Source organism: Pipistrellus kuhlii, unplaced genomic scaffold (genome assembly GCF_014108245.1).
Source record: "Pipistrellus kuhlii isolate mPipKuh1 unplaced genomic scaffold, mPipKuh1.p scaffold_m20_p_57, whole genome shotgun sequence".
Classification (NCBI taxonomy): domain Eukaryota; kingdom Metazoa; phylum Chordata; class Mammalia; order Chiroptera; family Vespertilionidae; genus Pipistrellus; species Pipistrellus kuhlii.
In genome coordinates, this window is record NW_023425559.1 from 1,757,278 (window position 1) to 1,771,733 (window position 14,456).

General features: G+C 58.3%; 1 protein-coding gene across 1 annotated transcript in view; it reads left to right on the forward strand.

Moving 5' to 3' along the window:
• The first annotated feature begins 502 nt into the window (after positions 1-502).
• The window catches only part of CABLES1 (Cdk5 and Abl enzyme substrate 1), a 47,635-nt gene continuing 33,681 nt past the window's right edge, over positions 503-14,456 (forward strand). Inside the window, exon 1 of the mRNA XM_036416890.2 lies at positions 503-1,642. Coding sequence (XP_036272783.1) covers positions 1,017-1,642 — 626 coding nt within the window. The 5' untranslated portion in view covers positions 503-1,016. The remainder of the gene's footprint in view (positions 1,643-14,456) is intronic.

The window sequence follows — 14,456 nt, forward strand, 5'->3', positions numbered from 1 at the left end:
CAGGAAAGACATGCTGGTCCCAGTCTATCTAGGAAGAATGAGATCATGATGCTCAAAAGGTGAAGGTGTGCAAGGCCATCCTGGTCCCCTCTGACTGTACTTTCAGGACTAGAGGTTCCTGCTGGCCTTTGTGAGAGGTGGGAAGTGACAGCCATCAGTGGGCCGTGCCCTCAGTGCAGCCAAAGGGGTGTGTGTGTGTGTGTGTGTGTGTGTGTGTGTGTGTCTTACTCCGGGCTGCATCCTCCCGAGGGTGAGTGTGCCCAGCCTCAGGGTGTTTAGCTCCCGTTCAAGGTGGGGCAGTCCGTGGGCCGTGGACCCGCCCCGGTAACAGGAATAACCACGGGTTTCCCCGGGCCCCGGGCAGCGCAGGCTCCGGTTAAAAGTCCAAGGGCCAAGCCTGGAGCTGCTCCCAGTCACTGTCCTGCAGACCCAGCTCCGGGGGCCTGCTCACCCCGCGACTGAGGGCTCTGCTCGCACCCGAACCCCGGGATGCGCGCGCCCCGGAGTGTCCTCGCCGCCCTCCCTGGTCCCGCGAGTCCCGGGAGCCACCACCCTCCCGGGAAGCGCGGACGTCCGGGCGGGTCCCGCCCGCCACCCGCTCACTTTCTCTTCCTCCTCCCCCCACCCCCCCGCGGCCTCCGCCGCCCGCCGCCCGCGGCTTTGTTTTCCCGCAGGTCCCGCCGCACGTGACACTGAGCGCCGGAGCGGGGCGCTCGGAGCGCGGCGTGGGGCGCGCGCCTATAAATACGGACTCGGGCCCGCGGCCGGGAGCGCGGGAGGAGCGGCGCACCGACCGGCCGCCCGGGCCCGCGGCCGGCAGCCGGGAGCCGGCAGCCAGGAGCCAGGAGCCGCGCGTGGGCCGCCAGGGGCCGGCATGGGCCGCCCGCGGGGGGGCCGGGCCGCCGCGCACGCCGCCCGCGCCCCGCGCCCTGCCCAGCCCGGGCCGCCGCTCGCGCCCGCCGCTTAGCCGGGGCCGCGGACAGACTCCCCGCGGACAGACCGCCGCCTCGGGCACCATGGCGGCCGCCGCCACCCCCGGCCCCGCCGCCTGCAGCACCGACGCCCCGGGCGCCGGCGGAGCGCAGCCGCCGCCCCCGCCCCCGCCCGCGGCCGCGGCCGCCGCGCCGGCCCGGCCGCCGGAGCCCCGGAAGCCGCGCGTGGACCCGCGGCGCCGCCGCGCCGCCCTCTCCTTCCTCACCCGCATCTCGCTGGACGGGCGGCCGCCGCTGCAGGACGAGGAGGGCGGTGGCGAGGACCGCGGCGCCCGGGGCCGGCTCAGCCCGCTCGCCGCGGCGGGCACGGCGCCGCCGGAGGCCGGACCGGGGCCCTGCCTTCCGCAGCCCGTCCCGCCGCCCCCCGCCCCCGGCGGCCCCGCCGCGCTGCCCAGCCCCGCCGCCCGCGCGCCGGCGCCCGACGGGCCGGAGGAGCCCGAGGAGGACGACGCCTTCGCGGGCGCGCAGGGGCCCGTGGCCGCCTTCCTGGGCCCCGCGACCCCGGGGGGCGGCGGCAGCCGGAGCCGCCTCGGCTCGTTCACTCCGGGGATCCTGCCCGTCGCCTTCGCCAGGCCGACCTCGCAGCCCCTGTGCGCCCTGGAGGGCCCGGCGTGCGGCGCCAGCGCCCTGGAGCAGCTGCAGCGGTCCCGGTGAGTGCGGGCGCTCCGTGCCCCCCGCCGGCGCCGGGCCGCGGTGCCCGGTCCTCCCCGCTCCCCGAGCCGCCGGTCCCCCGCTTCTGGCCCCGATTCCATCCACGGGGCACGCGGGGGTGGGAGCGCCCCCAGCCTGAGTTGGGAGCCGCAGAGCAGAAGCGCACGGCCACGCCGCAGGCGCAGAGCTGGGAGTCGCAGGAGCCCCTTAAAAAGCGGCGCCGAACCCTCCTTCGCGAGCGGACCTCCAGCTTCAGGCGGAGGTGCGTGCCCTCCCGCAGGAGACCTGGCGGGCACAGTGGAGCGATGGGTCTGCTGGCAGCTCAGGGGCGCATTGAGCCCCAACTTGTCCCTGACACGCGGCGAATCCCTCCTGAGAAACTGCTCAAGGGTTCCCATGTCTCAGCAAGATTTGGCGTTTTCCTTTTCCTTTTCTCAAAAAATGCCAAGCCCTTCTTACATTCCCTTGATGCAGGCCAGGGGTGAAATGGGGCTCGGGTTTCTTTTTTCCATGCCAAGATGAGTTTGCTAAAGTCAGTTAAAAGCATGTTTTACTTGCTAACTTGTTATCTGCAGGTATTGGGCATCTTAACAAAAACTTGGCATGTTGAGCATTGGCTTATGGCTCAGGAAGTAGCTGCCGCTTGTCGCCACGTGTTCAGGGGACAGTGGGAGTCAGCTGTCAGGCAGTGGACAAGGTTGGCAGAGGACCAAGGGGCTGGGAAGGCTGGCCTGTTCCCGGGAGAGTCCAGCCTCCCAGGCCACTGGCTACAGTGCAGATCCACCTTGGCTGGTGAGTGTGACCTCCCTCGGCCTCTGGTGCCCTCTGGGATGGGACCTGACAGGACACAGCGGCCTGAGGTGATGGAGCCGGCTCTGCAATGCTGGCCTGGAAGTCAGGCGTGCTCTGGCCCAGGAAGGTGCCTGCGGAGAGCTCACTTCCTCCCCCAGGGGACAATGGGGAAGAGCCGGCTGCCCTCCTCCAGAAGTTTGCTGAGTGGCCTTCTTCCCAGGGGCGAGGTCCTGCCCGCTCAGGGAGCTCAGCAGTGAGCGCCCAAGGCTGCAGGAGGGCGGGGAGCGGGAAGCAGCCTGGGACTGTGCGCGTGAATTATGGGGTCTGGCCCTGGAATTTCTTGTCAGCGCTCACCTCTCCCATTAGCGGTGCTGCGGGGAGGAAATCCCTTCCGCGCTGGGCAGTGTGCGCACTCAGCATTTCTCTCTGGCAGCTGGATGTTAGCGCCTGACATCACTCCCGGACTGCCGTGTCTGTAGTTTGAGCATAAACCCAGCTGTCAGAGGTCAGGACAGGAATGGCAATAAACATCCCTGGTATTCCCAGCCAGTGTGCAAGGCAGGCCTGTCTCCTGCAGGCAGATGTGTTCCTGGGGAAGAGCAGCTGGGTCAGATCACCTCCCACTTGGTCTTGGGGAATGTCCTGTGGAGGCTCTTGTGTGCTGGCACTTCTGATCCAAAGAAGAGGTGGGATTTAATCTCTGACCCTATCACTGCCAAGCCCTGTCTGTGTGACCCATCCTCCCCCCCCCCACACACACACACTGAGACGGGTTAGTCAATATAAGGTCCCTCCTTACCCGACAACCACATCCATCTTTCTACTTCGGGATTCTCTATAACTGACTGTTGGTGAACGTTCAGATAAATTATAGTTGTCCACAGAAACAGCATCAAATGTAATGTACAGAGAGGAGGTCCATGGGCAAAACGTAAGAAAGGCCGCGAGAGCTCGCCTGACCACAGCTGCTGGAGTGGAAATACCCTGGGTGCTTGCTCCCCGAACCAAGCTGCTTCCAAGGTTCTGCCAGAAGCACTGCTTTCAGGATCCCTAACGCGCCCTCACACCTGCCCAGACGGTGTAGATTGCAGATGCGCTTGAAGAAAGAATGCCCTTTGCTTTCCTGCGTGCCTCCCACCTGCGAGGTAGGCTGGTTCCACGCATACCTTCACGGAGGATCCCTACACCTCCGTGGATTTTAAAATCCAGTTATGCTCTCCTTGCATTTGTTCCTCGCTGTGTAAACCTTGGCTGCTCAAAAGTGTGGGCTCTTTGTCCTTCGAGGGAGTGCTTAGAAATGTCAGCTCTCCGACCCCACTGAGATTCCTTGAGACCAACTCGGCATTTTCACAGGATCCCCCGCTGGGTCCGTACAAAAGGAAATGGGGAGCTTCTTGCCACAGTCCCATCTGAATCTGTCTGTATGAGCCTGAGATTTCATGTCCCGGGTTTGTTGTGGGGTATAAGCTTCCAGAATTATCCCCTATGAAATCCTGAAAGCCTGGCTTTTCTGTTACTTCCACCTGGACAAGTGTTAAACCGATCCCAGCTGCTTGGACTTCCACACTTTGGAAGACGACTCGGGAAATTTCCTGTGCCCAGGCCTGGCCCGGATGTGTCACTGGGACTATGACACAGTCGCTTTGCCCTGGGCTGCAGGGTTGACACTGATCACGTTTAATCCTCACAGGCCCCGTGTGGCCTCTTGGTTTGGGCTCCCTAGTGGCTCTGCTACTTGCCATTCTGCCTGGTAATTTCTGGGGGAACCAGAACCATGGCCCTGGCTGACTCCAGCTTGGGAGCCTGCATAGGGAGGGGCTACCAGGGGTCTTCAAACTACGGCCCATGGGCCACATGCGGCCCGCAGAGGAGTCTGATCCGGCCCGCCAGGTTTTTTAGGCAGTGAGCGCAGCCGAGGTGTTACAGTAGGAATGAGTAGTTCATATAGTCCGGCCCTCCAGCTCTCTGAGGGACCGTGATCTGGCCCCCACTTTAAAAAGTTTGAGGACCCCTGGCGCTAGGCAGATGGTGGAGGTGGTAGTCAAAAAGATGCCTCCTCCTTGATACCCTGTCCTGTTTCTCCTGTTTCCCCGTGGAGAAGGTGTTAATGGGTAAAGGGAGGGCAGGTTTATGAGGTGAGTTTAAGGTTTCCTTTCTAAGGCAGTGGCTGGCAGCAGACAGCCACCCAGAAGCCCAGAGTCTGAGCCCTCGACAGGAGAGGGCATGGTGACCAGCGAATTCTTTTAAAATAACATGAGGATATTGCTTCTTAGAACATCCCAGTGAGTGAGCATGGTGCCTTGTGGGGAGTTAGGACTTCAGCAGGACAGGCCCTGGGGTACAGAGGAGCCCTGTGTCTGGGGTTGAATTCCGATGCCTCTGTATGACCCGGGGCAAGTTAATCAGTTTTTCTGGGTGTTTCCTCATAGGAGCCTTGGCCTGTGTCTTGGGCTCTTTTAAGTGCTCAGTGCTCTTAACCTCCATTCTGAGCGCTGGCTGTAGGATGTAATGACCGCTCCGCAGACCAGCGCGGCCTGCAGGTCTGACGGGACCTCCGTCCCGGTCTCTAACCAGACGCCTGGATGCAGCTGAGCTGCGCGCGACAGCAGGCTCCCCGTGCTGTGCTCCTGTCGTGCGGCCGAGGGCGCTGGGCTCAGGATGCTGTGCGGTTACTCGGCACTGGGACCCAGCCAGGCTCCCTGCACACCCGCCGCTTCACTTCGCAGACTCGAGCTCCCATCTCCCTCCCTCTGCACTGCCCTGCTCGGCGTGACTGACCTCACTGCGAGCTGACAGGGGATCCACCCCAGAGGAAGGGGGAGAGGATTGGACATGTTCAAAGACTCCCACCTGGCTTTGTGACTTCAGGCAGAGTTCCCGCTCTGCTCAGCTGTAAGCCACTGACCCTCCGGGTTCAGAGGTCAGTGAAAGGCTTTGAGCTGCTCTTCAGGAAGCCGACCCACGTTACTGTTGAGTCATTTTGCCAGCAACTGTGGAAGCAAAGCTGCCGTCCCAGCCGGGCCCTGGTCAGGAGCTCACCGGGCTCGGGGAGGCCGGGTTCACGGGGCCCTCCTGGCCGTCACCATGTCCAAAATGCCCTGGGTGAGCTTGGACGGGGAAATAAATCAGAAGGCTGCTTACTGCTGGCCAATGTGACCTCTGCCCTCCGGAAGGACAGGGAGAGCACTGCCTGGCTCGTGCTGAGCCCACGCTGCCCAGGAAGCTCTTCCTGACAGACGTCCCGTCATCGAAGGCGAGTTTTAGGCAGGGAGAGGCGGAGGGCGGGTGGCGTTCGAGCCCACCGGGGAGGAAGGTGGGTGAGGCGGGGGCGGGACGGGACCAGGGTGCCAGGCCAGATGTGGCAGCCTGGATTCCGGGCCTGGGCTGTTGGGGCTGGTAACCTGGGCCGTCGCCTCACGCCCTACCCGTCCGCCCGCCCTCTCCCTGTGGGATGAGGGGTCACTGAGGGAGGCTCTCGGGGTCTCGGCTTGAGCGCCGTAGCCTCGCATCCTGCTGCGGAGCCTTGTGTGTGTAGCTTGGGGGTGTTTGGATAACCTGACCTCGGACTCAGATGCAGACGTGGTGGTAAGTTTGTTCTGTGGCTCTGGTCACAGGACACGCACGAGTGATGGTGAATGGGCTTCTCTCGGTGTGAGGAGGCTTTAGAAACCACCTTCGGCGGAGCTCCATCTGGCAGCGAAGGTGTCACACTGGACCGGCAGCTTTAGAGCCGTCCAGGCTGGACGCACTGCCTGGGAGGGTCCGTCCTCACCGCCCCCACCCCCCACCTCTCCACCCCGAGTCCCAGAGGGATCTGCAGGCGTCCCTCTGTGGCAGGCTGTAGACATAGGCTTCCGCCCCTAACGACACCGAGGTCAGGAGTCAAGGTCACGGGGGCAGAGGGTCACTTGGGGCTCTGTGGGCGTCGGGGATGCTGGGGAGGAAATCCTGGTCCTGGAGCTTAATGACTGTCATCCACTCAGCACACTCTGGGCACGGGGACCAGGCATGCGGAGCCGCCGTGCTGTCCTGCCGGCGGACAAGAGCGTGGCCGTCTGTTGGGCGATGGGTGTAAATAGGCTGTTTGCCCCGGGAGGGCTGGGCTGGAGCCCCCACCGGGCCTGGGACACTCCTGGGGGCGGGGCTGGCGCGGTGCTGTGGCAGTGAGTGCCTTTATCTGACACGGTGTCTAATGGGGATTTAGTGAATGCCGACATGTAACACCCCGGGTGGCATGCCGTCATCACCCCACCCAGAGCACAGAGAGATTAGGGACCTGCCGGGTCCCTCAGCCCACACATGGGAGCCAGGCTCAGCCCAGGCACCTGGCCCAGAGTCTGTGTCCTTCCTTCCCGCACACTCCGGGCTGTGGTCTGTGAGTCCCGCAGCAATGCCTCTCAAATTGGCTTTGCTGACCATTGGCCTCAAAGCCCTCCTCGCCCCGGGCTCCCTGGCGTGGTTTCTGCCATTCAGTCCCTCAGGAAGGCCTGGGTGTGAGGCCCAGAGGGCAGTCCAGGGTGGACAGAGGCCGCGGTGACCGGGAACTGCGCCCAGCACCTGCCTGCTGCCCTCCCCTCTCCCTCCTCCCTGAGGCCTGCCTGCTGCTTCGCATCTGGGCTCTGTGCCTCCTGCCGTGTGCTTCCTGGTGAGTGGGCTCAGGGCCTGGTCCCGCAGGAGCAGGTTGTGGCTCTGGCTGTCACTTCGTGTCTGTTCTCATCTATGAAATGGGAATGACACCGCCTTCCGTGAGTGACCTTGGCTTGACCTTCAGTGTCTTCTCAGCTTTACCCTTTCCCCTGCAGCCCAGGGGTCTGCAGACTGCACCCACCATGGGCCCAGTGTGGCCCGGGCCGTGCAGAAATAAAATCTGCTGTGAACGGTCAGCCTGTTCATGCCTGTATTGTCTTTGGCTGCCCTTGTGCTCCAAGGACAGCACTGAGGAGTTGTGGCTGAGACCACATGGGTGAAAAGTTTAACATGTCCCTTCTCTGGCTCCTTACAGGAAGTGTGTGACCCTGTCCTAGTCCAGTGCTCTCTGCCCCGGAGGTGAGTGCTGGACCCTGCCAGCACCCTCCCTGTCCTAGCCTACGGGATGCTCCCGGCTTCTGTTTGGACTTGCCAACCAACACCTTCTCCCCACACCTGCTCTGTTTTAGGTTCCTTGTATTTCATGGGAGGCAGCCATGGCCATCACTGCAGCCCCCCTGCTCCCTTGGGGATTACACCCATTTTAGAGCTATGGAGACTGAGGCTTGTTGCCAAACTTGCCCAAGACCTCATAGAATCGAGAGCTAGAATTTGAAGCTGGTTTCTCTGGCTTCTAGGCAGGGTTTTGTCTAGACCTGGTGGTGTGCTCTCGCTGGCTCCTATGGGTTGAGGAATCTGTGAGCTGGTTGGTGACCTGAGTATATATTTACATGACAAGAATTGGCCGGTGTTACCAGTCAGGGCTTTTTCTATCCTCTCATTCTTCCCTTGTGGGATGTCATTGTCAGAGAAAGAGTGGTGGAGACCAGGCGCTTTTAATGGGAATCTGTTACTTCACAGAGTTCTGTGCATTTCCCCTTTCCCCATGTTCCACCTGAAAAAATGCAATTTTAAAACCGAACTTTTCACAGACACTGTGGGGTTCAAAGAGACTGCATGCAGGAATCATAAAATCATTAGCCCTTACTCTTCTGTAAAACTGTGTAAAGTTGTACTTTTATTTTTGTTTGTATGTTCTTGGAGGCTTTCAAAAACCAGTCAGGGTTTCCTGTCTCTCCCCCCCCCCCCTTTTTTTTTGTTTGTGTTAGCATTTTGGATAGCTGCACACTAGTTTATATTTAACAGGGTTATCATTAACGTGGTCTGGGTTTTATTGCTGCATTTAGTCAGAAAGACAAGAGCTTCTATCGATAAAACAGAACATGCAAGTGCTAGGAATCTAGGACTTGGAATGTTATAATAATGTGTGAGTATGAAGGGTCCAGCTTCTGAGGCCAGGAGCACCTAACTCCAAGGTAAATGTAACTACGGTAAATGTCATGATAAGTATCGATAGATGACAGACATTCAAGGAGAAAATATTTAAATCTCAAGAATGCCAACAATTCCTATGTGCCTTGCACATCAAGTCTTATTTTAAAGCATCTTAATCACTGATCCCCTGGTAACTAAAGCAAACTGCTTTGATCCTCTCGGGGGCGGGGCGGGGGGGGAATGGGAGGGGCTGGAGGAGGTAAGGGCTGGAGTGTTTTGCAGAACAAGCAACAACCAAGCTTGGCGGGTTGGGGGAAAATGGTCGATCCTGTGGTGAAAGGTAGTCCTGTGAAGCCTTACATCTTCTTGATGTGAATGGCGTTTGGGAAGAAGAAAGAAGACATTGCTAATGCCCAGGCAATCGTGTGGGTAATGAGGCATCACAAAACAAACATCTGGTCACACAAGCTCTCGATACTTGTTTGGGCGTTATAAAAACTCGCACAGCGCTTGCATATATTTATTTTATCAAGTCGTTTCAAAAAAGCAACGTGGTAGCTGTTTTATAGATCAGAGAGTGGAGACCACGAAGAACTGAGTGATTCATCCGTGGTTAGGTCGCCACATGTGGCCCAGCTGGGATTTCAAAACCTGCTTTTTCTAATTCTAAGTGGAGAGGTTTTTTGTCTCTTTAAGTTGAAATTGTGTTGAGATAACATCAGTTAATAGCATCATGTAAATGTCAGGTGTACCGTGTTCCAGCTTGATACCTGTATGCTCTGTTGCATGTTCACCCCCCAAAAGTCTGGTTTCCATCCGTTACAATGCATTTGACCCCCTTTGCCGATTTCACCCTCCCATTCCCCTAACCCTCTGGCCACCCCAGTCCTATTGTCATATCTGTGAGTTTTTTGTTGTTTTGTTTTTTTAGTTCATTTGCCACTTGAAGTTGGGAGTTTGAAAACAAACAAAAACCTCTACCCTAGCAGTATCACTTAAGAGAAACAAAGAACTCTATTGGGTGCTGTAAATGTTTTTCTTCCTCTGGTCCAAATCTTCCACTTGTATAGTAACCTCCAGAGAACACAGTGCTGGGCCCACATCCATTTCAGACTATGGGCTAAGTCAGTCAAGGTCACTGTGTTAAAATACAAAGAAATAGTGTCCTATAGTTTGGCTGGCCGGCTTCTCATCCAGCCGGATGCTGATTTCCCCGTGATAACCCGGGCCAGCCAGCAGAACCCCGGGCTGGGCCCGAGACGTGGAAAATTCCCCAGTAATGACCTTCCTCCACATAACAGTTTGGGTCGAGTCCTCCTCTCCTGCACCCTGGGGCTTGGCCTCCTCCTCAGGGAGTTGTGTGAACAGATCCAAGGGTAGAAGGATCAGGTTGGAGTCAGCTTCCGCCCGGGTGGTACCTTTTGGACAACTCGTTTAGTCCCCGGGCCTCAGCATCCTCTTCTGTAAACTGGGAATGATGATCCTGCCGGTGGCTGGGGTATTGCATGCGGTGCCAGCAGAGGCTGGGGCCCTGGTGGCTGGTCAGGGACACTAGCTGCTCACTCTGTTCACAGCTGCCTGTGCCTACACTGTCTGTCCAGAAGCAGGCGAGTCCTGGTCAGACGGCTCGGTAGAAGTGTGGTCCCAAACACCACAGAGTTACCAGTTCAATAGGTTCCTGTCAGGGCACTTCCCTGGGTTGCAGGTTCAATCCCTAGTCGGGCACATATGAGAGACACCTGCTGGATGGTGTTTCTCTTTTTCTCCCTCCTGTTTCTGAAAAAAAAATCAAACAGTTGAGAAACTTGACAAGGTTGCTGTTGGGAGAGAGCTGATTGCTTTGGAGGAGCTGTGCTCAGTGGAGCAGGTAATTGGCAGCATTGTGTTAATTTTCAGTAAAATACAATAAAATCAGAGAAGCAAAGGCAGTGCATTTGGCCCCAGTAACAGGGACTCTTCACAGTTTCTGTGGCCAAAATAAAGGCCGTGGGGATGGAGGGAGGAAACGGTGAATTCACACATTCAGGGGTGACCCTTAGAGCAGGGAGGTGACCATTCAGGGGTGACCCTGAGAGCAGAGGTGACCATTCAGGGGTGACCCTGAGAGCAGGGAGGTGACCATTCAGGGGTGACCCTTAGAGCAGGGAGGTGACCATTCAGGGGTGACCCTTAGAGCAGAGGTGACCATTCAGGGGTGACCCTTAGAGCAGGGAGGTGACCATTCAGGGGTGACCCTTAGAGCAGGGAGGTGACCATTCAGGGGTGACCCTGAGAGCAGAGGTGACCATTCAGGGGTGACCCTTAGAGCAGGGAGGTGACCATTCAGGGGTGACCCTGAGAGCAGAGGTGACCATTCAGGGGTGACCCTGAGAGTAGGGAGGTGACCATTCAGGGATGACCCTTAGAGCAGGGAGGTGACCATTCAGGGGTGACCCTTAGAGCAGAGGTGACCATTCAGGGGTGATCCTTAGAGCAGGGAGGTGACCATTCAGGGGTGACCCTTAGAGCAGGGAGGTGACCATTCAGGGGTGACCCTGAGAGCAGAGGTGACCATTCAGGGGTGACCCTTAGAGCAGGGAGGTGACCATTCAGGGGTGACCCTGAGAGCAGTGGTGACCATTCAGGGGTGACCCTGAGAGCAGAGGTGACCCTTAGGAGCGGTGAGGAGGGGCAGCGCTTCCAGCCCACACCGCACCCAGGATGCTGCCTGTGTGGGATCCCGCAGAGCTCGTGGGCCGCACAGTGGGCAGTGCCCACGAACAGTTCTGGAAGATGCACCTTGGCTACTCCCATGTCCTGTGGTCCTTGTGCTGCCTGCTTGGCCTCCTTTTCTAAGCAGAACACCCCAATGTGAGGCCCCTCGGGCCCTGGCGCCCGTGTGGCTGAGAGCCGGTCTGGTGACAGGCCTCACCTTTCCCATCGCTTCCCCTCCCTGTTCCCGCGTCTCTGCACTGACCCACCTCCTCTCTGAGCCCTGAGAGACTGAGCTGGACTGACCAGGACCCCAGTGGAGCCAGCCCACACCCTCTGTGTGCCAGGGTCCCGTCCCTCTGTGCAGCAGCCACGTGGTTGGGTGTTCCTATATCGTGGGGGCCCGACTCCAGAAGAGAAAGAGAATCACAGCTCAGCAGCTAGGCAGGCAGCAGGGCAGTCAGGACCCTGTGCCCACATGGGAGTGGACGGCCACTGGGTCCGACCCCTGAGCTGGGCCTGTGGGAACAGGGCTGGAAGGACTGGCCAGCCTGCAGCGGGTCCTGGGCCAACTCCAGTGGGAAAGAGGGAGCCCTGGAGGGAGCAGACGAGGGCTGTGTGCCTGCAGCTGGAGAGGGAGGAGGGGAGGAGGGGAGAAGGGAATTGGGGCCACGGAGGATTTTGATCTGCGTCCTGAGCATGGGGGGTCCCCAAGGGAGTCAGCTGGGCGGAGTGAGAAGGCTTGTTTTGGAAGTTGTGGCCGCTGTGGGGGGAGAACAGGTGCACAAGGAAGCCAGAGTCCTCGCCATGGACCGCAGGAGGCGGCCGCCCTCGGGGGAGGGTAGTGATGGGCGGGGGCAGACCAAGAGTCCAGGAGGAGGGGAGGGACTTGGAGACGGACTGGCTGTGGAGGATGGGAGCTTGGTCATCGGGTGGCCTGGCTGGACGGTGGTGCCCTCTGTGGCCGGGGAGAGGGTGCAGGCCGATGCTGTGTGTTGAAAACCTGCCGCGGGAAAGTTGTGGAACAGAGGGTGGCCCTGTTTCCTTTCATCCCTTTATTTTTGTTTTCCCCACCTTGTGCCTTGACTCTCTGGAGCTGCGGGGGCTGTGGGGGAGAAGCGACTGCTGGGAGGAGTGTGAGGGGTCGTTTTCCTCTTCCCGACGTGGGTGCCGTTCATACTTACCGAGATCATCGCAAGTTTTATGCTCATTCCCAACTTTTTGGGCCTAAAAACTCTAATAATAACCTTTTGAGGTAAATGTTGAGCATATCCGTTTAAAATAAATAACTCAAATCAATTTTATTCATTTATCTTCAGTTAAAGATATACCAGTTATTGTTATTAAAGGAAAAACAACCTTACGTGAGATCACCAGATCTTTCAAACAGTCCCCAGTTCAGCGTGCACACGTCTGCCACTGATTCCCAGGTGCAGGGGCTGAGAGACTGTGAATGTGGAGAATGAAGATTTGTTCTTGGAGAGAGAAGACAAAAGCCTTTGCCAAGTGCCTTATGCTCTGCTGTGGGTCCCGGGTTCGCGTGGGCCCTGCCTCAGCATGAGGCGGGGGCAGTCTTAACAGTCCAGCATTGCCTCCCTTTCTGGTTCTGTTGGTGGTTTTTGTAGTGCCCCCACTCCCCTTGTCCTGGGGACAGCGATGCCTGGAGCCGGGGAGAGGACTGAGTTCTAGCTTCCCTACGCTGTTTCCTGCACGGGAACACCTCGGATAACGTTTAACTTATAGGGTGAGCACAGTGAGCAATGAGCAGCAATGACCAGAAGAGGTTCTGAGAAGTGGCCCTCGTGCCGAGTCTGCGCGGAGGCCCCATGCTTCCTGGCGCAGCAGCCGCCGTCCTCATGACAGGCTCTCCTGTTCCTCTTTCCACACACTGACCCTCTCCCGTCTTAGCTGAGCACTAACCCATCGGGAAGCACTGCTGGCTTCTGATGGAGGTTGGGATTGCCTTTATCACATTCATAGGGGGACGTTTGAGCCCTGTGTGGGATCCGGTGGCATTGCCCCATCACCCAGACGGCACTGCTGAGTGACTGACGGGCGGGAAGAGTCTGTAGGGTGCAGACGCAGGACCAAGGGTGACTCCTGTCCTGTGGGACAGTGAGACGGCAATTTTAACACGCTGTATAACACGCACGCCATTTAGGAATTGTGCGTTTCTGGAATTTCTAATTGATATGTCAGGACCCCTGCTGACCACTGGTCACTAAAACGCGGTGAGGGTCCGCCACCTGGTCTGCTGACTGAGCACTGACCTCAGGAGCTGTGGGGCCACGTGTGATGACTCCTCACGCATCCTGACCCCAGGCAGATGCTTGAACCATCGTGAGCCTCAGTCCTCATCTGCAGGGGGAGGTTTGCATACTCAGATACCTCCTGGTGTGCCTGCCAGGCTGTGCCTCTGGTTTCTGCAGCACTGAGCGCAGTGCCAGCACATGGTTCTCAATAAACACGCGTGTGAGGATTGTGTCCCGGTGGCTCTGCAGGCTCCACACGTTGTGGGGCTGACACCACACGGAAACGAGGGGCTTAACCCTCAGGAGTTAGTGCCCTCTGGCCCTGGAGACCACACCCCTTCCATTGCGCTTTCTTGCCTTTGACTCGTAACGTTTGGTGACCTTCCTGACAAAGCGGGTGTGGTTTTGGGGGTCCAGGAGGTGCTTCTTGACACTCGCTCTGCTGGACATGTCACCGTCTGAGGCCAGATGCCAGGGTTGGTGCCCTGGACCCACCCGCCCACGTGAGGCTGCGATGCGTGGCAGCTGCTGTGTATGCACAGAGCACTGAACCAGAGTTTTTGTTTGACCTCGTCTGCTCCACGTGCATGTGAGCAACGGAGCCCTGCCGTTTGGGAGAGACGGGAACAGCGTATCAGTCACTCAGCGATCTGTAGTTCACAGCGCTTGCGGCGTTTATTAGGAAATACAACCTTTATATGTGACTTAGTTCTTTAGGAGCCAGGAAAGCAAGAGTTGAGACTGGAATATACGGTGTGTGCAGGCTGGTGACGTCTTGATTCTTTGAAGACTGGAGGCCCGAGACACAGAATCCATGCAAGGGGCTCGGCGCTCGCAGCCCCTCGCAGCCTTGCTTCATCTGGAAAGTCGTCCAGAAGGTTGTACGGTTCTGCTGTTTGTCTCATTAGCATACTAGCTCTTTATTACATAGGATATTTACTCGGGATTTTATGTTGTCACAAGTTAGTCTCAGATGCCTGCTGTTTCAGACGGACTCCGGGCTGATCCTCCCCCTGCAGATGAGAACGTTTGCACACGGCGTGGTATCCACTGAGTGTGAGTTGGAAAAGAAATCACTTGGCCGTGTGGAATGCCGATGACGTTCTTTTTAGGTCCA